Source organism: Mercenaria mercenaria, chromosome 1, assembly GCF_021730395.1.
Source record: "Mercenaria mercenaria strain notata chromosome 1, MADL_Memer_1, whole genome shotgun sequence".
Taxonomy (NCBI): Eukaryota; Metazoa; Mollusca; class Bivalvia; order Venerida; family Veneridae; genus Mercenaria; species Mercenaria mercenaria.
The window spans coordinates 103,437,259-103,461,505 of NC_069361.1; the positions used below are offsets into that span (position 1 = coordinate 103,437,259).

Below are 24,247 nucleotides of genomic sequence, written 5' to 3' on the forward strand. Positions count from 1 at the left end.
CGGGTTTCACATCTTTTATTTTCCATTCATGTTTAAAGATTAAGAAATTATAACTACTACATACCAAAGCAGAAAGAAATCCTTATCATATTGTTGTATCGCTGCCAGTCTAATTTTAAATTTCTAGCCATTTCTTAAACTTGTGATTATTACTGTGAAATCATAATTATTTGTGGAGAACCAATTTTCATGGATTTAATGGTTGTCAGTCCACAAAATTTAATCCAACTGCACAAAAAAAAATTCCCATACATCTTTAGATTTTGAAATTCACAAAGTTAACCCTTAGCCTGCTAAATTCCTAAAATGGATTGGTCCATCGTTCAATTTAGGCAATACCATTTACTATTTTAAGGGGTGTTCACTGAAAATTTACTGACAGAATAGCGAATAGTGCAGACCATGATCTTGGTCTTCACTGGTCGCAAAGGCTAAATCATTTGCCGCCATCAGGCTGAAGGTTAAACACTTAGATAGCAGTTTTGACAAAAATCCCAAATTTTATGCCAGTAACATAATTAAATGATGTCACAGTATATTTTAGTACTGCTGATATCTCCTAATAAGTTTAACGGACCATGACAGGGATAGTTAAAAGTGTTTGTTGTACTTTTCAAGATATGAAATAGTTTGCCTCTGTCTACGTACATGTCTATGTTAAGAAAGATGTGTTGACTAAATGTTCCAGCAGACACTTCTTGTAGGTTGCATAAAGGTTAACACACATCACAATTTATTTGTGAGCTGTATCTCTTTACCTTAAACACTGAACGCCTCATAACTTCGGCAAAATCTGCAAGCTTTTCAATGCAAGCTTTTAAAGTTAAAATTGAAACAAAGTATCACAATGCTATTAAAGGCCATGCACTAATCATCCAACCTTTTTCAAACTTTGTAAAGCATCTGCCGAGGATTTTATAAGTTGACAAAGGTTAACACAGTAATCTACACTTGATGACTTCTTCAATTCTTCAGATGCCCAATTTATTTTCTGGCATAAAGTTTCAACAGTGTCATTAAAATTTAAATTCAAACTGCTTTGAGCCGATTGGCTAGAAATTCCGGACGATGTCACAGCTGCCATAGTGATTGGAATGGCTCTCTGTTGAACCTCTGGAAGAGAAGGTACACTGGTTGGCTGATCTTGTCTCAGCATGAAAGGCAGGTCGGTGTCTCCCGCCTCCGTGACACTTCCTTCTAATATCTGAGACCTAGCAGCATCTCTGCTCAATACTGAAAAAGAACAGCAGCTCATAATGGTAAAATACCAGACAGAGGGTTTTTTTTTTAGCCATATTTCAATCATGTGAGGTCGATCATATTATTTTATTGGATTTATAGACATCTTACAGATTTTTGCTTGGTACTTATACTTTGATGCACATGTCATTTTAAAATATGATACATTAGTTGAATTGACTTTGTCTATAACAAATAAAAATTGAAGGAATTTAGATGTTTCTGCAAGAAAAGCTTACATGTGATAAAAAGAGTATTACATACCTGTCTTCCACACTGAATTTATCAAACTCGTTGAATAAAACTGATAAAATGCTCAAAAGAGCCTCACATTTTATTCAGCTTGTTTGATAAAATCAGAATGAAAAGGCATTGTGTGATATCCGCTGATTTTTCAATTTTAGATTTTTTGTGTCCTTTTTATAGATCAGAATCTAAAACTTAATAATCAATAAACTTTAACTACAGTGAAACACCGCTCGCTCGAGCATCGATGACTCGAGCACCCGGGCTCGCTCAAGCAATTAATGTGGTCCAATTTCATCCTATTTTCTATGTGAAATTACCTTGGCTGGGTCGGGCATCGATAACTCGATCGCTCGAGCATGAAATCTGGTCCGTGTATTAATTTACCCTTTGTTGCTTATGGCAAACTCGAGCAGAGATGTCAAAATTTTTCACACCTTCGGCGGTCAGAATGTATCGGTTAATTTAAAATTTTCGCACGCCGTGAGAATTGCATGGTCTATTCCCCAACTATCTTAAATGTTAGTTTGTCGGTATATTTGATCTGATAATGAGATTAATTATTGATGAAAGGTGGAAGAAAAATTTTATTGATCAAAATTGTTATTAATTACTACTTTTTTCTGCGGGATCGAGAAGATAATTATGAGATCTTAATATTTTAATCAACAGTTGTTTGCATGCAAATAAAGAAAATAAGATAGCCTTTCATAAAATTGAGACGTTAATTATGAGATCTTAATTTGGAGAAGAAAATCGTGAATTAGATTACAGTACGGTATTTCAAATAAAAAATATAAAAAAATAAAATGTCTTAGCTGTTTCTTCACATTTTTTCCAATTACGATCTATCATAAATAACGTTTGTAATACGTATATATATATTACGCATCTCTGTTTCCTCTGCAAATGGTCTCGATGACAATTGGTAAAATAAACTTCAATTTTCTTCGTAGGTTGGTCAATGTTTGGGTCGCTCGAAACCATGGATAACTCGAGCATTTTGCTCATCCCCTTGCGACCTCGAGCGAGCGGTTTTTCACTGTAATTCAAGTCTTCAGCATGACAAAAATGTCTCAGGCTAAACTTGAAATGAAAATCTTCCACTGCAACATGTGTGTTGGTCATTTTTACATTCAGAGATGGCAACTGAATTTTTGGCTAAAAATTGGCAATGACTGACTTTTGAGTGGTTTAGGTTCTTTCTTACTGTAATTTTCCTACGGCTATGGAGATCATATTGACCCATTATTGTACACTTAAAATAATACTGAAGGCAATTTCTAAGCCAAATTTTGCTTTCTGCAAAAATCAGAAGGCTGCTGGCTTTAAAGAGACTTTTCCGGTCAATATCATGTGTCAAAAATCTAACTGTGCTGCATTTTATGTATCTCTGATCACAAGGAGAGTTTTATGAATTTTACAGCTATATATTCACTAAAGTTTTGGTTATTCTGCACAGAAACGATCAACTGTTACAAAATGGTATATTTTTACAGGTAGGTCGTGCTACAGTCTCTAACCTGGATCGTCCTTGTCAGTGTCTGTATCTAGCTCCTTACATGCCACACAGTAGTTCACTCCTTGTTTGTCTTGTAACAAGATTGTCTGAAGTAATACAGATACTAATGAAAATTAGTTTAGCATTTTTAATATTGCTGCTATTCATATCAGTCAAAACAAAACACCTGGTGCATTTTAACAAAATACAAAAAATAATTATAATATTTTGAGTACATTTACACTGGATTGCATTTTTAGTATATAATTCCATATAACCAATGTACATTATGTTCCTTACAGATGTTGCTCAATAACTTATGCCCATTTAAATCTGACCTAAATCATATCTTCTTTACAGTGTGGCATTCTGCAATGTCAGGGGAGGTAACTTGCATCACAGATTGGGACTATGTTGAACAGTGCACAAGCTACACACAAGACTGCTCTGAAACTGGTAACAGAACTATAAGGATCTTTAATACATACCTGGCTGTGTAAGATGGGTTTTTCCCTACCAGAGGGACAGTGTCGAATGAAAAACCGAGGGTCGGGAAAAAAGCTGTCTTACACAGGCAGACATGTTAGATAATTTTTCTTGCCTATCACGTTCAAAATAGATCATGGTGACAAATTGCATTTTATGATTCCAAAAAACTTTCTACATGTTTCATTTTTTCAGATGTTGATACAAATAAAATAGAATACACACTGAACATTCTGGACAGACTATTCCCAGCATTTTGTAGCCTTTCAGCATATAATCACCCATCAGTTTACTTATTTTGTCTGAGCGTTCTCTCCTGGCCTGTATAATCTTCATCTCTGCTTCAGACGGAGGCTGCCACTCATACTCGTCATCTGTTATATAAAGAAATACAGAATAACCTCTGTTTATAACACTTCTGCTTCTGACAAAGGCATTCATAATGTCATCTATAATATATTCTGATATGAAAAATCCATGCACAATTCCATTAAAATATGGAAATCTGATGTCATGCCGATGTATTATTTGGTGCCATATAGGTGCTGAGAAAGAGTGCTACTATATTTTATCTACTATTTTATACGAGATGTTTCAGAATCAAAAAATGATATAATGGAATGGTGTTACAACTAATTAACAAACTCTGTATAGGTTACCATGGTTATTAGGCGTGAAAAATAACTCATTAGACCTCTATGCACTCCAAAGTTATTCCACATGATGTGTTACTTCCAGCATTTTAACACTGTTATAACACAGTTCTGCATTGACGTCACGTTGACCTACTATATTTGACGCCATGAAATAGTGCTTCTCTATTTCATCTACTTGTTTATATAAAAGTAATATTAGAACTGAAATAACATTTAGCAGAACCATGTTTTAACATATCAAAACAATACAAATCGGTAAAAAAAACCTAATGAAATCATTCCACAAGGGTATAACCTCATCGTACTGTTTTGGTTATGTTAAATAATAGTTCTGCTAAGTATTATTTCAACCATGGGTCATGTGCGCAACACAGTCTAATCATGGGGAACATTTCTGTGTAGTAGTTAAAAATTCTTCAATGAAATTAAAAGTTATTGAGTGGAAACAAATTATTACTTGACCTTAAACAGTGACCTTGACCTTTAACCGACAAGCTAACCACTGTCTCATCATGGGCAACATTAGTGTGTAGCACTAGGATAATCCATCAATCCATTTGAACACTTGAGAAAGGACCTTACAAAGATGTTACAGACCAAAATTGATGGAGATCCATCAAATGGTTCATGAGAAAATGTGTTCATGTAATTCTGTTGTTAGTTCCAGCAGCCCCTGAATAGGGTCAAGCAGAACCATGACAGGACCTAAGTCCTTACAACGATGCTACAGACCAAGTCTGGTGATGGTCTAGCAAGTTGTTCTTAAGAAGAAGTTGTTCATACATATAATCACTGATCATTGCCTAACCAAACAATTCCTGTTTTTGTTTTTCTTTAAAAATTGCACCTTACCCATTTTCAAATTTTCTTTTGATGCTGGTTTTCAACACTTTTCCTAGTTTTACAGAAAACACTTCACAGTGATGCCTAGATCAAAATCTCATACAGCTCACAATATCACATGCCTGAAACAACATTAATAAAACATTATGAGCCGCACCATGAGAAAACCAACATAGTGCGTTCGTGACCAGCATGGATCCAGACCAGCCTGCGCATCCGCGCAGTCTGGTCAGGATCCATGCTGTTCACTGACAGTTTCTCTAATTGCAATAGGCTTTGAAAGTGAACAGCATAGATCCTGACCTGGTCACAAACACACTATGTTGGTTTTCTCATGGTGTGGCTCATTTTATTCTTTAGTATAACACTGAACGTATATTGCATATTTTTCGTAATATTTCCAAAATTAACTAGCATATAAATAATATATTTGGACTAAAAAGATATATGACCCTCTATTTTGTGTGTTTTTTGTAGGTTTATAGGTCATTTATGAACAAAAACCTAGTTTTTCTTTTTTTAAGGGCCTAATGGCTATGTGTGACAGCTCTCGTATTAAGTTTGTGCATTTGATATAGAACAAACAGTAAAGTTTAAAACTGCTAAAGTAAGCAGCTAAGAACGTGCTACCTAGTCCAAATAATAGTGTTGGAGTGGGGAATTAAGTAGCTTAAATTTCATGTCTGTGAGAGATGATGATGGTCCACTGCCACTAATTCATTTCTTATCTTACAGAACGTAATCAGTGAGGAATGATTTCTTCTTTGTTCTAAGGGTTTCTATTTTGTTCTTTTAGCATATCTGAGACGCTACTGGTATACTGGTAATCACTAAAAACATAGCAAGCTGTTTTATATCCTATCTACTTTGTAAGCGAGATATTTTGCCAGGGGTGCTAGACTGTGGAACATTTCTACTTCTATGTTGTTACTGCCCAGGGCTTACGCATCACGGGCAAGTGACGTCATCACAATGGTTAAAAGCTCCATATTTACAATTAAAAACGATTAAAACCTGTGTACTGTCTAAGCTGCAAGCTTCTGTAGACGACGGCTGAATACGTCTACAGTGGGGGCCTGCACATGGTCTGGTGGGAGGGCGTTCCAATCACGGATGGTACGAGCAAGGAAGCCATTCTTGTACGGTTCATAGTTTGCCCTGAGTTCAATTAATGATTCACTATTAGTTCTGGTTTCATGGCAGCTTCAACGGTTGGCATAGTCGGGAATGATCACTGGCGATTGTTTGTTATAGGCTTTAAAAAAAGTCACAAGTCTTTCATCTTTTCTGCGTCTGTGAAGTGGAGGCCAGTTCAAGTCGTCAAGCATGGTGGTGACACTGCTTCTATATGAGTAATTTCCAGTGACAAAACGGGCTCCACGGCATTGTACTTTTTCTAGAGCTTCTATCTCTTGCCTGTGATACGGGTCCCACACATAGGAAGAGTATTCCAGATGTGGCCGTACCAGAGATGTAAAGGCCTGTTGTTTCACCTCCTGGCTGCAGTTATAAAGATGACGTCTCAGAAGGTTCAAGATCTAATTGGCTTTGCCAGTTATAATGTCAATATGCTTTTTCCACTTCAGATCTGATGTTAATTCCACTCCAAGGCAGGGATGACTATCTACCCTCTGGAGAGCTGTATTGTCTATGTTGTAGCTGGTATTCAAACTTATCTCTTTTGTTGTTGTAACTTTGTAACTGATGGCACTTAGCTACATTAAATTTCATAAGCCAAACTTTAGACCATTCAACAAAGGCATCAAGATCTTTTTGGAGCTGCAGTTGGTCTCTAACAGTTCATATTATGCGGTATAGAAGACAATTATCTGCAAACAGTTTAATGAATGTGCTTTTAGAAACTTTATCAGCAATGTCATTCACATATAGGAGAAACGTAAGAGGCCCCAACACTGTGCCCTGGGGAACTCCGGAGATCACTGGTGCTCAGAGGAAGTAGAGCCGTCTAGTACAACTCTGCTGCCGATTACACAGCCAACACTCTATCCACTTGTTGGTTCTCCCAGTGATTCCGTAATGGCATATCTTACAGTACTCGACCTGGGCCAGTGGGGGCGGACATAGGTTTTATAGGCCATTTCTTTAACCTGATTGTTAGTAGTCTTTACATTCTTTTTGATGAAGTGGAGGGTATTACTGGCCTTTGATGTTATATGTTATTTATATGATTTGACCACGTCAAGTTAATATATATTACTAAGATAAGACCAAGATATTTTGCATGGTCAGTGGACTGGAATTGGGCGTTATGTAAGGTGCAAGGATATATACGACAGGATTTCTTTTAAGGTGTATTCTTAGAACTTCGCATTTATCTGGATTAAATTCCATTGACCATGCATTCTGTTTCCCATTTTTCAAAACAGCAGAGGTCTTGCTGCAAGATTTCTGCGGAGGATTTGGAAATTTAATGGTTAGTAAAAAATTGTGTCATCAGCAAATAGAGGGGCTCGACTTTTGATGCTACTGGGCAAGTCATTAATGTAGCGAGAAATAGGCAGTGGGCAAGGACTGAGCCCTGGGGGGCCCCCTGATAGGACAGGTTATTGTACCTTTCTGAGATTTAACATGAAGTTACGGGTCGGGGTAATCACCCCGGGACACCACGGGATACCCTGGGACACCCTGAGATACCTTTATTTTACATAGAAAGTTTTGAATTTAACTTTTTTGTTGCATGTTTTCCATGTTTAGCGATAATTTGAGCATTTATATAGGTGTATCCTAAGAAGCAGACTCAAAACACGAACACCGGGCGCCTGATTCATCCGAGAATTGCATACTGCATAACAGTGATGTGTGTGTGTTCGGGTTTAACGTCTTTTTCAACAATTTTTCAGTCATATAAATGACGGTGTCTACTTGTAGCAGTGAGCACAATGCCCAACTTTATAGTGCTGCCTCACTGGAATATCACGCCGTAGACACGTGGCATGATACCCCACCCAATCACATTATACTGACACCGGACTGACCAGTCCTAGCACTATCCCCTTAATGCTGAGCGCCAAGCGAAGAAGCTGCTAGTACCATTTTTTACGTCTTTGGTATGACGTGGCCGGGGATCGAACCCACGACCTCCCGCACTCGAAGCAGACGCTCTACCACTAGGCTACCGAGGCGGTCGCATAACAGTGATGAAACAGGCATTATGAGCAGTATAGCCTACTTAGAATATTCTTAAATTCATGCTTTATTTATTTAAGAAATAAAGTACATCTTCATAACAAAATAAGTATTTGCAAGCTTTCTTAAGGTGTCCCAGTGTATGCAGTTTATCACTGTAATTGCGAAGAACGGCGCATACAATCTTCTCTCATCTATTTTTACAAAATCCGAACAAATCATGTATGCGTCGACCATAACCATCTAACTCCGACCAGAAACCTGAACTACCTAATTCCACAGTCCCGTACTCAATACCACATGAATTCCTTCTTTCCCCGCACAATCAGACTATGGAATGGCCTTCCCCAATATGTACAGTCCAGCCCCAGCCTCAACATATTTGCTGAGCGGCTGGTCACTGTACATCTGCAGTAACTTCCTTCACTATGTTTTTTAACTTAGCACCTGTAGTAATTTTTATTCTTTGCACCTAATGAGTTTTCTCATTTTTAACACTGCCCAGACAAGCGCCTTCCAGTCATAATCGTTAATGATTGTTGGAAGTATCATGTAGATGTAGATGTAGATGTAGAATCGGGCGTCCCAGGTTTCGTGTCATAAGTTTTCTACTTATGATATATACAGCTATATACATACTCAGTCTATTGCTTAATATGATAAAACTGCAATAAAAACAATTCAATTCAAAGCTTTCTATAAGATAAAGGTATCCCGGGGTGTCCAGTGGTATCCCTGGGGCTGGGTGTCCCGGGGTGTTTACACCGACCGTGGAGTTACAGAGATCTGTTACTGAGGAATGACTTAACCCACGCGGTTATAAATAATTAAAGTATAATATTGATTTTATCAGAAATAGTCTTATACGTTTTGCAAACCATTTGGTACGGCATTTGGTTGATTTAGATAATAGAAATATCTAGTCCCAGAAAACACGTTTGAAGAGCTCTACATGTAGTTCAAGGGAAATAATTGGGAAAAAACAAACCAAGCGTCTGTGTGATTAGAGCATAAAACAGAAATGTTTCGTAAAATTTGCTTATTTAGACCTAATATAATACGGTAATTTTTATCTTATTTATTTATTTATGAATATAAGGCTACATTGTTTGCTCCGGTGCAGTAGCTGTCTAAGGTTTATTACATTATGCCTGGTGGTCCGAGGTCGTCATTTTCGGACATTAAAATTTGGATAAGACTATAAAAGATTGATTAAAATAATTGATCAGGTCGGATATCTGGGCACTTCAGCGTATCGCGTTGCGTAGCAACAAGCGGAGGTGACAGCAAACGCTAAATTGTAATTGAAAAGCGTTTCATGTTTCACTAGTGCTGGTTGTTTTTCTTTGCTTAAAGTAAAATTTTGGGCAATATTAATAAGTCAGTGAATTTATAATGTAGCATGATGTTCCAGAAATCACTCCCGAGAAAGAAACCTTTCTTTTTTAGGTTTCAGACGTGATATTCATCATTGATCCGTGTAAGCTGCAAGGTCTCATATTTGTGACGGACTGGATGAAAATTATAATTTAAAAAATCGGAGGTCTTTTTAAAGTAAATAAAACAGAAAATCTATTTCATCTAATTAGGTTTCTCCATTCGTTTCACTTTTCTCGTTCTATTTAGTAGCCTGCCATTAAAATAGTTCTGAAAGCCAGATAGCTTATACTGTGGTGTCAAAAGTGATTCAGTCACTCCAAATTTAATCAAATCAACACCTCTTACCTAAATTCTCATTCGTATGAAATTTAATGAGAGGTGTCATAATTTAAAGCTTAATAGCACATTATGCGTAAATACTGGAGAAGGGATTTTTTTCTCCCTCGAAGGGTATCAGGATCACAATAGCATTTATAACACAAAGCGGTTTTTTATATGTTACAATTGTTTTAAATGTAATATGACATCTAGAGCTACTGTGTTACACGCGGAAATAAAATGATATATATAATAACTGCATGCTAGTTTCTTTTTTACGAAAAGCCAGGACGTATCAATAAATTGATGACTTCAATTACGAAAATACTAAAAAAAATACTGATCTCTGTTTTGTCAATTATTTAAAACTGAGAACGATAATTTGCACGCTTTGTCTAGAATAATGTTAGTCATATCTTGTAGTTTTTAATATCCATTTTTGTTTGTTAATTGTTAGACTGTCACAATTGACTGCTTCCACATACCACAAAATTAAAGCATTCATTCCAGTCATAAATCACTATGGAAACCAATCAGTATGTGGTATATTGATGAAAATCAGTTTTGACCAGTTCCTAATTACTATCATTTTTTAATAGATTGATTTCCTGTTTGTTTTATCCCTCTGATGTACCCCTTCGGGGCCTTATGGTAATTTCCTGTCTTATCCGTTTGATGTATGCCTTCAGGGTCTTATGATATTTGGAAAATGCACATTATTGTTATTTGCGTGTCGATTGACAGGGTTTTTTTCCGGCCGTTATTGGGCTATATTCCCAATGCCAAAAAGTATGTTTTTTTCCCAAAATGAGTGCAATAATTCCCAATCTACATTCTGAGAAAAAAAATCATCAAAATTACACAAATATTGACTAAATTATGGACAATTTTGTAATGGCAGTATGTTCAAAAGGTTGTACAATGTGAAACAAGTGTATGAGAAAGTGCTTAAACACATCCTTACTATATCCTATGGGACTAAATATTTCCCAATCTGGAACATTTACGCGTCAAAATTCCCAATTTTGGGGGTATAGGCTATGTTCCCAAAACAGCAAGAAAAAACCCTGATTGACAAAGGGATTAATAGAGCTACTACATAAAAAAACTTTAACCAATACACATGCCCGAACATTTAGTTCATTTGAAACTTTAAAATTAATTCACCAAACTATTTTTTGGATGGAAGGACATTTCTTCAAAAAAAAAAAATATCTGCAATAAGATTACATATAGAATAAAGTATAAGTTTTCAACTTTATTTAAATGACTTTCATACTTAATGTACTTCGACATTATAGCATTTTACATTAACTAAATAAAATATATCGCACAAAGTACATTTCAGAAAATGGCAACGATGTAATTATTTCAGAGCATTAAAACATTTAGAAAATCAGCTAATTTAAAAAAGACATAAAAATATCAGAAAATTAATTTACTATTTATTTGATCTGTTCTTTCTTAAAAAGAAAAAAAAAATTCAAGACACTTGAAAGAGATGAAAGAAACAACTGCTACGATTTCAAGCAAAGAAGTTGAATAAAAAAAATGTTTTGTTCTCAGATATTTAGTTTTAAATTAGATTAATATATATATAGCAAACTGAGAAAATGTTGAATAAGCTTGGGAACTTGTTTTAATTATATCTGTTCCGTAGCGCCGAAGAGCAGACAATACATAATCTGTCACTTTTTCCAGACCGTTTTAAAATGCCACAAAATCAGTTATCACAAAAACCCTACTGTTTTTGAAAAATATATAGATTGTACCATAGCGTAAGGACTGCAGATGATAAAAAAGATGACTCTTGATTTGTTTTATTTGAGAATTAAAACATCACAACCCACACCACTAGTTAATTCGCTACGAATTTCGAGGTCCTGTTTTCACCTCCAAGGTAATTTGCATAATCGATTGCTCCGGATATGATGTCACGCTGACCTGATCAATCGTAACTGATACTTAGTCTGACCTGTCGAGGTTTTCTAGCCGTCCAGTAATCAATTTATTTATGAATGATATATTTATGAGTGATATATTTTTTTGTTAAAATGTAATTTAATACAGTGCTTTAGGGTATAGCGGATTTTAGGGTATAGAGGATAGATTGATAAATTTTATCTTTAGACTTCAGTTATTGTATAAATTTTCATATCATTCTTTTACTGGCATGCAAACAGACATTCTGACATACATTTTAAATATTGCTTGTTGTGTTATTTTTCATATGTCACCAAATGTAAAATGTAGCTATCCCCTATAGACTAAATCTGTGTATATGTAAAAAACATCAGTGAATGAAAAGTATTTGATAGAAATTTAAAAAGCTGAATGTTTTTGAAAAGAGAATACATTATTATTCTGATTTATAGTAAAGAAATCTTGGAAAGTTTGTTAAGATGTGGATTTTAAACTAATAATTGAAAAAATGACCAAAGCTATCCTGTACACCCTAAATCAGCGCATATGTAAACAATGACTTGGAGAGAAAAAACATCTGAATTTCTATTAAAAGCTGAATGTTTTAAGAAGAATAGATGTTTTCTGTCTGATATACTGAAAAAAAAACTACTATTTTCATTTTTTTGAATTGGAATGCAGGAAAAATTAGTTAGCTATCCGCAATACCCTAAAGCACTGTAGTTACTAAGGTAGTAAGAAAGTTTGAACATCACCAAATCATAGAAAGAAAGAATTGTTTTACATGTAAATTAAACAGCATAAAAAACATTTATATTATTCTACAAAACCGTTGTCAATTTACCCATATTATCATATATATATTGAATTTCGGAAAGAGACTTCATGAAGGTAAAAGGACTGCATGTGTCGGTAAAAAGCTATACATAGCCTATGTTAACTTGTTAAAATATCTCCAACAATAAATAAATTTTGATTTGATTTGATTTTATTTGAACGGGTAGTCGAACTAATCCGACGTATACAATTTGTTTTATATTGTGACGGTCAAACTGTAACTGGCTGAAAAACAAGGTCAATATTACGATGTAGTTGGGGATTTATGGCCAGTATAAGGTAATACAGTGTAATTTAAGAATATAATTAGTGCAGATCGCGAGAAAAGGGTCCTTTCTTCATGGACATGCTATATATTTCATGGTGTTTAACTGTTTTCATCTTTTTGAGTAGCGAGCAGATTTTGCTCGGAACATATCCCAGGGTTTTGACATCTTTTGGCTTGTCGTGGTGGCTGCAAATGTCAGAAATTAAAAAGCAGCCACTCAGCGACAGTAAGTTTGTCTACATGAAGGGGTTACACTTCTGGATACTTCAATGCCTTTAAAAACTCACTTTTTTTTAAAAAGCTTTTACATGTCTTCGTTTTGATGCATTTGCAACACTGTACGAGTGCTTAAACTTTACATAACTTAAACTAGGTTAAACATCATTTTTGACAATTATTTACTTTTATTTCTTTACAAATGACATTCTTTTTTAAAGGGGGACAACTCTTTTAGAATATTTTAAGTATCCAATCATACAGGACAGAGCGGTAAAGATAATTCAGGGATTTTCATCAGGAAATTGGGAAGAGGCCTTGGCCTTTCAGATTGGGAAGTTTATGCGTGATATTTGTCCATTTTTTGGAAAAATAATCAACCATAAGTAAACACCGAAAGATAAATTAAATTTATATCCCCTGAAACACGGACTAAAATCCAGGCCATGGAACATAACGGATTAGACTGGTAATGCATCACATGTGGTTATGTGTGCTGTTAGGCTATAGTGCGACAAAAAATTGATACCAGACAAAGGCTTCCTCTGGAAATACTAAAATGTAAAAAATATCTTAACTATATGGTGGCATGATTTTGGGGAAATCTTACATTGCATTTTGGGAAATATCTCTGCCACAGTGGGGAAAAAATAGTATATATTTGGATTGGGAAGTGGCCTTATACAGGCCTCTGATATATAAGGATGAAAAGCCCTGGTTTAAAAAGATGTTATTTGTTTACTTTGTTTACATTTCTTTGGTTTTGTGATATACTGCTAACCCTTAAATGTAAAGGCAAAGTGTTGCATCAGATAAAATTTCTGATAATATATTTGGAACAGAGAAAGTAATGAGAAATTATTTATCGGATTTGTGATCATATTTTTCCCGGGATTAAAGAATTATAAATACTTCGGTTTCCTGTCACTTAAAGTGTATTTAAAAATGACATGGAAATTGGAGAGTAAACTTTTAAATTCATCTCCCGTTTACAAAGATAAAATAATTATAGTCTCCTCTTCGTAAATACTGTTCTCAGTATTCATATTGATTACCACACATCTAGACAGTCCTGTATGGAAATATTACTGAGTTATTACTTAATGAATTAAATTTTGCTTCAGTCTAATGAAAGTTAAATTTTTTCTCGTCATATGACACTAGGGCCTTAACATTAATATTTAACGAATTTTGCACCCTTTTTACTTACAATATCAAGTTAAAGTTTTCATGAATTCTACCTCTATAATTACTAAGTATAGTACTATGTTATTATGTAAGTACATGACTATTTACAACATTAAAGACATTTTAATATGTTATTTTGCAGAAATATTTCATGGTCAGTTCAAAGACAGATTTACAAAAGCTCACAACTTCTGTCAGAGACAAGTTCAAAACCTGAACAACAAGAAGGTGCTGACCTACACCTCAGTGATAGTTGTGTACAGGTAAGACTTTCGCTCTATCTAATACCACAGTCACACATACGGCGCGGATAGCTACGTTTAGCTACGGATAGAAACGTAGTAATCCGTATCGATCCGTACCTGAGTCGTACGGACTGGTACGGATTGATATGGGTTACTACTTTAAGGTGCGGCTCAGGTACGGATCAATACGGATTACTACGTTTCTATCCATGGCTAGACGTAGTTATCCGCGCCGTATGTGTGACTGGGGTATTATAGAGATGACCTTGTTTGTCCTTCTGTGTGTCCATCCCTCCGAATTTGTGTCCTGCATATCTCAAAAAGTATCTGACCTAGTGTCATCAAACCTCACAGGATTGTTATTCAGCATGGGAAGTTGTGCACCAGATGTTTTAATTTGGATCTCACACAACCAGACCAGAGTTATGGCCCTTGACTTAGTCAAAAATATGCATAAAAAGGGCCTAAGTTTGTGTCGCATGTATCTCAAAAAGTATTTTTCCCAGGATTATGAAACATTACAGGAATATTATTCAGCAGATGAAGTTGTGTACCTGGGTATTTGTTAGAAGTATTGCTCAGCTAGACCAGTTATGATCCTTTACTTAGTAAAAAATATGTATGAAAGGGCATAAAAGTTTATGTCGCACATATCTAAAAAGTATTTGACCTAGGGCAAGGGTTTCCACTGGGCACAATTTATCCGCCGCTTAAATTTTTTAAAGAAAAAGGTGTGTGCGGCAGAGGATCAATAATGTCGAAAAAATTAGAATTAATATAATATCAATCAATTAGTTCAGTTTTTTAAATTTATTTTCTACATTCCACAAATAACTCAACAAGCAGGTGCATACACAATAACATTGATTTATCATGTAAATATAAGTAGTCAGTTCAAAATTATAGATCTATACCATTTTTTTTTTTCAATCTCTTTTTCATTTCATACTTTAGCTATGCAATTTGCTCTTGAACAAGTCTATCCTAATATCACATTGAGTCAAAAATAGGTTTTAATCTTAATTCTCAACCATTTTCAAAACAAATCTATAAAACTATCCCTATGTAGCGGTTCTCGTATCGGGTGGCCTCGGTAGCTCAATTGGTAGAGCGTTGGCATGGTAAGCCGAAGGTCCGAGGTTCGAATCCCGGTCGAGGCTACACATTTTTTCTGAGACTGTTACATTTGGGGGCTCGTCCGGGATGCTCACCCTTGGAGCCCATGGAGGGGGAAGCAGTTTGGCTGGGTTGTGCATCTGAATTCGGTTAACAGTCTGCGGCAGACATTGGCCAGGAGTGCCAATGTCTCGCAATAAGAGGGAAGGTGTGTAGCGGTTCTCGTATCGGATGGCCTCGGTAGCTCAATTGGTAGAGCGTTGGCACGGTAAGCCGAAGGTCCGAGGTTCGAATCCCGGTCGAGGCTGCACATTTTTTCTGAGACTGTTACACCTATATATAGTTTGCCAATTTTGAATTATCTCCCTTTAATGGTCATTTTTTACTACTAAGATGTTTCTTAAACATGAACATTTAGCTTTTTAATTTCTAACTTTTTATTTCAAAATTTATATAAGGTCATTTATCCAAACCAGCGTGTTTTATTTTATTTTATGACTTTTGAAAAGCTTTTCAAAAAGGCTTAAATTTTATTATATATATCTCTAAATTTCTTTAATGTTTCATACATAAAATGTATAGCGAAAATACCACCTAAAGGTATAAGTAGCTCTTTATTTTGATGCCCTTGAATGGGGCCGATGTATCAATGCTATACGTTGGGCAAGTAAAAGAACCAAACAAACTGCTTTAGTTCATATGTATCTCAATATCTCAATTCTTCGACTGAAATTTTACGAACGCGCTGAAATACACAACTGAAATTTACGAGCGCGTAGATGTATTTAACAGTAATATTTTACAATCGCACAAATTTATCTATAATATCTCTCGACTTTTCATTATTATCGATTACTTCGGTGAATTGGCTTGATATTAAAAATAACTTGCGTTTTAATATCAAGAAAATGGGTGGGGCTTTAGATGAAGCGCTCAACAAATATTTTGTTTCATTTGCTTTCGTAATAGTAGGCGGGTCTGAATTTGTCAAATCAGATTGACTGATAATCGTTCTTGCATGGAGGAACACTCTTGTGACTCTGCGAAGTTTTAAATTATGCCCAGAGGTGTAATTCGGTATCGACACGGTGTGTATTGCTAAATATCGGATTATCTGCGACACGCTGTGTATAATTATTGATCGGTGATAGTCTGCATGTTTCTATTGTACTATAACGTTGTTTCCAGTAGTAAAACAGATGTTTATTTTACGCAAATTTAAAATTGTTAAAGCCCTGCTCCGCGGCTATTCAGACTCTTTTGTGTGTATGCAACCCATGATTACAATGGGTAACAGTTAACGGCCACGTGCCACACTTTAGCACGCAAAACCAGATACTTCATATAGAATTTTATATAAAATAGACTCTATTTTGACAGCCGTCACTGTACAAAGTCAGGATTTCCATGCTCTTTCAGTGACAATTCAAGGTTAAAAGGTAGGAGCAGGGCTTTAACTGTGGATTTTTTTTTTTCACCAATTTAATTTTTTTTCACCAAAAAAGGAATTGGCGTATAGCAGCGGAAACCCTGCTAGGGTCATGAAACATCGTTGGAATGTTATTCAGAATGTAAATTGTGCACCTGAGATTTTGTTACAGATTTCTGACAGTCAGACCAGGGTTATGGCCCTTAATTGTCAAACATGTGCATAAAGAGTATACAAGTTTGTGTCGCATGTGTCTCAAAAAGTTTTTGACTTAGAGTCATAACACATCAGGGCATTGTTATATAGCTTGTGAAGTTCATTTACACCTGGTGTTCTGTTTAGGATTTTACACAATCAGGTCATAGTTATGGTCCTTGACTTAGTGAAAAATACACATAAATTTCTTAAAAGTTTGTGTTGCATATATCTTAAAAATATTTCACCTAATGTCATGAAACCTTGTAGGAATATTATCCAGCATGTGAATTTGTGCACCTGAGTTTTTTATTTTTATTTGCAAGACCAGAGTTATGGCCCTTGACTTAGTAAAAAATAAAAGTTTGTGTCCCATGTATATAAAAATGTACATGACCTAGAGGCATAAAGCATTGGAGGATTAATTTATAGCTTGTGAAGTTGTGCACCTGGTGTTCCCTTTGGGATTTCACTCAGGTAGGCCAGAGTTATGGTCCTTCACTTAGTGAAAAATACACAAAAAGTGTGTAAAAGGTTGTGTTGCATATGTCTTAAAAATATTTCACCTAGTCATGAAACCATGTACTCTGACAGGAGTTGGGGCACCTGTGTCCAATGAACACACATCTAGTTATTAGTCCCCTACTGGTTGAAAACCAGTTTCGGGGACTATAGGAATGCACTTTTCCGTCATTCCGTCCATCCGTCTGTCCGTCAGTGCCCGCGAAATGATGGTTAAGTGACTTCATAACGGTACTTTCTCTTTGATGTCATTCATTCCGTTCTGTTTATGTGACTTTTTTCTTTTTATGTGACTGATAGAACAATAGAGAGAACAATGGGGGTGTCACATAAATACCGTTTCGTTAGAACATCCGTCTGTCTGTCCGTGCCCACGAAATGATGGTTAAGTGACTTCATAACGGTACTTTCTCTTTGATGTCATTCATTCCATTCTGTTTATGTGACTTTTTTCTTTTTATGTGACTGATAGAACAATAGAGAGAACAATGGGGTGTCACATAAATACCATTTCGTTAGAACATCCGTATGTCTGTCTGTCCGTCCGTCCGTCCGCAATTTCGTGTCTGGTCCATAACTCTGTCATCCATGAAGGGATTTTAATATTACTTGGCACAAATGTTCCCCATGATGAGATGACGTGTCATGCGCAAAACCCAGACCCCTAGCTGAAAGGTCAAGGTCACAATTGGAGGTCAAAGGTCAACAGGGCTTTTTTCCTGTCCGGTCCACAACTCTCCCATCCTTGAAGGGATTTTAGTATTACTTGGCACAAATGTTCCCCATGATGAGATGATGTGTCATGCACAAATCCCGGACCCCTAGCTCAAAGATCAAGGAGGTCAAAGGTCAACAGGGCTTTTTTCCTGTCCGGTCCATAACTCTCCCATCCATGAAGAGATTTTAATATTACTTGACATAAATGTTCCCCTTGAGGAGACGACGTGTCGTGCGCAAAACCTGGACCCCTAGCTTAAAGGTCAAGGTCACAATTGGAGGTCAAAGGTCAACAAGGCTTTTTTCCTGTCCGGTCCATAACTCTCCCATCTATGAAGGGATTTTAATATCACTTGGCACAAATGTACCTCATAACAAGACGATGTGTCATGCACAAATTTCAGACCCCTAGCTCAAAGGTCAAGGTCACCCTTAGCAGTCAAATGTTAACATAGCATGAACAGGGTTTGTTTCGTGTCCGGTCCATAACTCTGACATTCATAAAGGGATTTTAATATCACTTAGCACAAGTGTTCCCCATGATGAGACGACGTGTCATGCGCTAATCCCGGACTCCTAGCTCAAAGGTCAAGGTCACAATTGGGGGTCAAAGGCCAACAGAGTTTTTTCCTCTCCCGTCCATAACTCTGCCATCCATGAAGGGATTTTAATATTACTTGGCACAAATGTTCCCCATGATGAGACAACATGTCATGCGCAAAGCCCAGACCCTTAGCTTAAAGGTCAAGGTCACAATTGGAGGTCAAAGGTCAATAAGGTTTTTTCCCTGTCCGATCCAGAACTCTGTCATCCATCAAGGGATTACAATATTACTTGGCATAAATGTTTCCCATGATGAGACGACGTGTCATGCGCAACACCCAGTACCCTAGCTTAAAGGTCAAGGTCACACTTTGAGATCAAAGGTCAAGAGGATTTTTTTCCTGTCCGGTCTATAACTATGTCATGCAAAGCAGGATTTAGATATTAGTTGGCACAAATATTCCCCTGGATGAGACAACATGTCATGCGCAAGAACCAGGTCCCTAGGTCTAAGGTCAAGGTCATATTTAGAGGTCAAAGGGCAAATTCAAGAATGACTTTGTACGGAACATTTCTTCTTAATCCATGGAGGGATTTTGATGTAACTTGGACCAAATGTTCAACACCATGAGGCACCCTTGTTTTTAGAATTACGTCCCTTTGTTTTACTATAAATAGATTTTATTGTAACTTTTTTATTACTGGCGGTAGAGAAAAATCGAGACCACTTTTCTGTGGTACAGCATGCGTGTTACATCCAATTTTAAGGTGTATTTTGACCTATCTCTACCTGGTAAAGAGTTTCTTGTGGACTTATATTATATAGGTACCTTCCAGTAAGGGACTTTGTATTGCATGGCAATACTTCATTAACTTGTTACCGAAAGGATTTGACTTAAACTGTTGTCCCACATTATGACCTACATGAGGATATTAATCACTCCAGTGATAGCTCTAGTTGTATCTCTCTATCAAGCTTCAAAATGGTGGAGTCACTTTGACTTTGTTATAGAGAGGATGTTATCTGTAACTGTTCTTTTGTCTTTTTCAGTCATATCTATCTCCCTTGGTTTACATGATTTTATTGCCAATACTAAAACAAGGAAGTCTGAAAGATGCTCTCTGATTTGCTGCCCACTTAATGCATAAATTAAGTTTGGTCTGTTTTATTCCTTCCCACGTTGGTATTTAACATTCTGTATAACTAACAGCAGTCGTTCATGATTAAAAGTGATACAAAATATTGTAGAAATTTATATGAATAATTTATTTAAAACTCTTGAGTAGGATATTTTGTGCCTGTTAGTAGTGCCATGTTGGATTCATTGGAGCTGCTGGTTGTGTAAGAATATTTTTTTGTTAAAAATCCTTCCTTTTCTAAATGGATATATAGATGTAAGCATGACTTTCCAGAATCCCATGATCTGTAAGCAAAGGTAAAGTTCTGCATTAGTTTGTTTTTATTCTTTTATAGCATAATGGCAGTTAGGTATTGCAACTGGTAAAAATGTCTATTTTAATGTCTATTTCACCTGAATAAAGAATGGATGGCTTTAGTTAAGTGATGAACTTTATTAGCTTGTTGATCTTCAAGAATGAAATATACTTTAAATGTTTATGTCTGTTTGTATTTAAACTTAATTTGAGTATGTTTCCTTTTTTTGTCAAAAGTAGGTTGGTTTGGTAAATTAAAAAAAAATGTTATATAACCTGTGACTCTTACAAAAGAATTGGACTTAAACAGAAAGGGCAACCGTTTGAAATGTCATACTTTCAGGCTACATCTATAAATAACTATATCTGTCATGAAAAGTTTTGGAACTTTTCCACTTACCTTCACTTTGTAGAAGGCCAAAGATTGAGCAGCTGTTGTATTATTGAATTACTGTCAAACCTGTATTTAGTAATCATCCATTAAACTTGCTGAAAAAAAGAATGTTTGCATATTCTGTGCAGAATGTTGCTGATCATTTAATGTTGTTGTAAGTAGTTGATGCTACCTACAGAATATGCAAACTTTGCTTGACATTTTCACAAACAGTTGCTTATACTTCATCCTACTGCATGTTTTTAGCCCACCATCATCAGATGGTGGGCTATTCAAATCACTCTGCGTCCGTCCGTCCGTCAGTCCTTCCATTAAGAATTTCTCGTTATTGCATCTCCTCAGAAAGTACTGGGGGGATTTTGACCAAACTTTGTCAGAATGATGTCTTGGTACCCTTGTTGTGTCCCCCTGAAAATCAGACTGGTTCAACAATTTTTGAGTGAGTTATGGTCCTTTGTTTATTTCTATAATTTACATAGATTTATATAGGGAAAAACTATGAAAATCTTCTTGTCCAAAACCACAGAGCCTAGGGCATTGATATTTGGTATGAAGCATCATCTAATGGTCCTCTACCAAGATGTTTCAAATTATTTCCCTGGGGTCAAATATGGCCCCGCCCCGGGGGTCACATGGTTTATGTAGACTTATATAGGGAAAAACTTTGAAAAACCTCTTGTCCAAAGTGACAGGGCCCAGGGCTTTGATATTTTGTATGTGACATCATCTAGTGGTCTTCTACTAAGATTGTTCAAATTATCCCCCTAGGGTCAAATATGGCCCCGCCCTGGGGGTCATATGGTTTACATAGACTTATATAGGGAAAAACTTTGAAAATCTTCTTGTCCAAACCACAAAGCCTAGGGCTCATATATATTTAATGTAGCATCATCTAGTGGTTCTCTACCATGTTTGTTCAGATATGGCCCCGCCCTGGGGTCACATGGTTCATATAGACTTATATAGGGAAAAGCTTTTTTTCTTGTCAATAACCTACAACATTCAAATTTGGACCACATGTATAGTTTTGAGTGGCAAGATGAACCTTGACATGAGTTGACCTTGATTTTGACCTAGTGACCTACTTTCACATTTCTGTAGCTACAGCCTTCAAATTTGGACCACATGCATAGTTTTGTGCACCGGAAAAAACTTTGACATAATTTCGCATTTTTGAAGGTACAGGCTTCAAATTTAGACCACATGCATAGTTTCGTGTTATGAAATGAAATTTGACCTTGATTTTGACCTAGTGACCTACTTTCACATTTTTCAAGCTACAGCCTTCAAATTTGGACCACATGCATAGTTTTGTGTACCGAAAAAAACTTTGACCTTGACATTGACCTAGTGACCTACTTTCACATTTTTTAAGGTACAGGCTTCAAATTTGGACCACGTAGATAGTTTCATGTTCCAAAATGAAATTTGACCTTGATTTTGACCTAGTGACTTACTTTCACATTTCTCAAGCTACAGCCTTCAGATTTGGACCACATGCATGGTTCTGTGCACTGGAAAAAAACTTTGACCTTGACATTGACCTAGTGACCTACTTTCACATTTTGGAAGGTACAGGCTTCAAATTTGGACCACATGAATAGTTTCGTGTTTTCCGAAATGAAATTTGACCTTGTTTTTGACCTAGTGACCTACTGTCACATTTCTCAAGCTACAGCCTTTAAATTTGGACCACATGCATAGTTTTGTGTACCAAAAAAACTTTGACCTTGACATTGACCTAGTGACCTACTTTCACATTTTTGAAGGTACAGGCTTCAAATTTGGACCAGCCTTCAAATTTGGACCACATGCATAGTTTTGTGTACCGAAAAAACTTTGACATTGACCTACTTTCACATTTTTGAAGGTACAGGCTTCAAATTTGGACCACATGCATATTTTTATGTTCTGAATTGAAATTTGACATTGATTTTTACCTAGTACCTATTTTCACATTTCTCAAGCTGCAGCCTCCAGATTTGAAGCACATGCATAATTTTGTATACTGAAATGAACTTTGACCTTGAAATTGATCTTGTGACCTACTTTCACATTTCTCAAGCTACAGCTTTCAAATTTGGACCACATGCATGGACCACATGCACAGTGTTGTGTACCGAAATGAAATTTGACCGTGAGCTAGTCTTGAAATTGGAACATTCAAAAATGGCTCAGTGGTGGGCGCCAAGATCACTCTGTGAACTCTTGTTATATTGTACATTATTTTCTCCCCTCTCCCCCCTCCCCCACCCCACACCCCTAAGTACTAAGTGGAGCATCAGTGTCACACCTTGGTTGTACTTCTGTTTGCAAGGTTATATATTAGTAACCATTGCTTATGTTTGTTTGAAACTTCACAGGAGGATTCCTAGTCATGAAACCTGCTAAAAGAAGCAAGTTTAGATAACTTTTGATTTAATTCAACATAAATTATGGCCCTTTTTCGGTTAAAGTTTTGCATCCAACTATCAAATTGTATCTCAGTAATAATAATATATTTTGTATTGAAACTGCACACAATGCTTCCCAGAGATCAAACCTACTGAAATAATACTTGATTGAATAATTGTAAATCAGAGCCCTTTTTAGAAATTTAAAGCCCTTGTTCAACATATCAATTGTCAAGCACGCAAGGACAGCTCTTATTGGCCTGTGTTTGGTCATCCATTGCCAAGTGTTGTCCAGTTTTTAGCTTGACTATAAGAAGTATGGAAAGCTATCCAACTCGACCCGGCATTGGCGTCTTTCCGCGTCTGCACCTTGGTTAAAGTTTTGATACACTTTCTCTTTATGTCTGTTATTACTTCATGGATTTACTTCAAACTTAAATAGTTATTTCTCACCATCACCCACATCATACGACACAGTGGTCATAACTCTCACGCCAAGATTTTATGAATTATCCTCCTTTCACTTAGAATTTCAAGTTAAAGTTTTGGTGCACTTTCACTCTATCTCACTTATTATGCCCCCCTTCGAAGAAGGTGGGTATATTGTTTTGCAGACGTTGGTCAGTCGGTCTGTCAGTATGTAGACCAATCCATTTCTGGATGATAACTCAAGAACGCTTGGGCCTTGGATCATGAAATTTGATAGGGAGATTGGTCATAACCCCTACTGATTTTGAGATCAGTAGGTCAAAGGTCAAGGTCACAGTGACCCAGAACAGTTAAACGGTTTCCGGATGATAACTCAAGAACGCTTAAGCCTAGGATCATGAAAGTTGACAGGAAGGCTGGTCATCACCAGCAGATGACCCCTATTGATTTTGAGATCAATAGGTCAAAGGTCAAGGTCATAGTGACACGGAACAGTTAAACGGTTTCCAGATGATAACTCAAGTATGCTTTAGTCTAGGATCATGAAAGTTGACAGGGAGGTTGATCATGACCAGCAGATGA

The 24,247-nt window shown here is 36.3% G+C and overlaps 2 protein-coding genes and 1 non-coding gene across 3 annotated transcripts in view; 2 read left to right on the top strand and 1 right to left on the bottom strand.

Annotated features, from left to right (window-relative positions):
* Positions 1-9,091, bottom strand: LOC123528160 (protein ZNRD2-like). The gene is made up of 5 exons (XM_045307902.2): positions 8,986-9,091; positions 4,981-5,093; positions 3,698-3,846; positions 3,009-3,093; positions 1-1,233 (listed from the first exon to the last, which is right to left on the bottom strand). The coding sequence occupies exons 2-5, from the start codon at positions 4,982-4,984 to the stop codon at positions 872-874; spliced, it is 600 nt and encodes a 199-aa protein (XP_045163837.2). The 5' UTR covers positions 4,985-5,093; positions 8,986-9,091; the 3' UTR covers positions 1-871.
* The window catches only part of LOC123528172 (iron-sulfur cluster assembly 2 homolog, mitochondrial-like), a 21,834-nt gene continuing 6,641 nt past the window's right edge, over positions 9,055-24,247 (top strand). The window contains exons 1-2 of the mRNA XM_045307913.2: positions 9,055-9,180; positions 14,391-14,511. Coding sequence (XP_045163848.1) covers positions 9,140-9,180; positions 14,391-14,511 — 162 coding nt within the window. The 5' untranslated portion in view covers positions 9,055-9,139. The remainder of the gene's footprint in view (positions 9,181-14,390; positions 14,512-24,247) is intronic.
* On the top strand, positions 15,581-15,653 carry Trnat-ggu (transfer RNA threonine (anticodon GGU)). Its single transcript has one exon. It is a non-coding gene; the product is annotated as a tRNA-Thr (tRNA).

Bases quoted from the DNA above. Each gene is read 5' to 3' on its own strand.
- LOC123528160 (XM_045307902.2), bottom strand. The intron at 3,094-3,697 runs GTGTGTATTCTA...GTATTACTTCAG, and splicing joins TAGTCTGTCCAGAATGTTCA to ACAATCTTGTTACAAGACAA. The intron at 1,234-3,008 runs GTTAGAGACTGT...GTTCTTTTTCAG, and splicing joins CACTGACAAGGACGATCCAG to TATTGAGCAGAGATGCTGCT.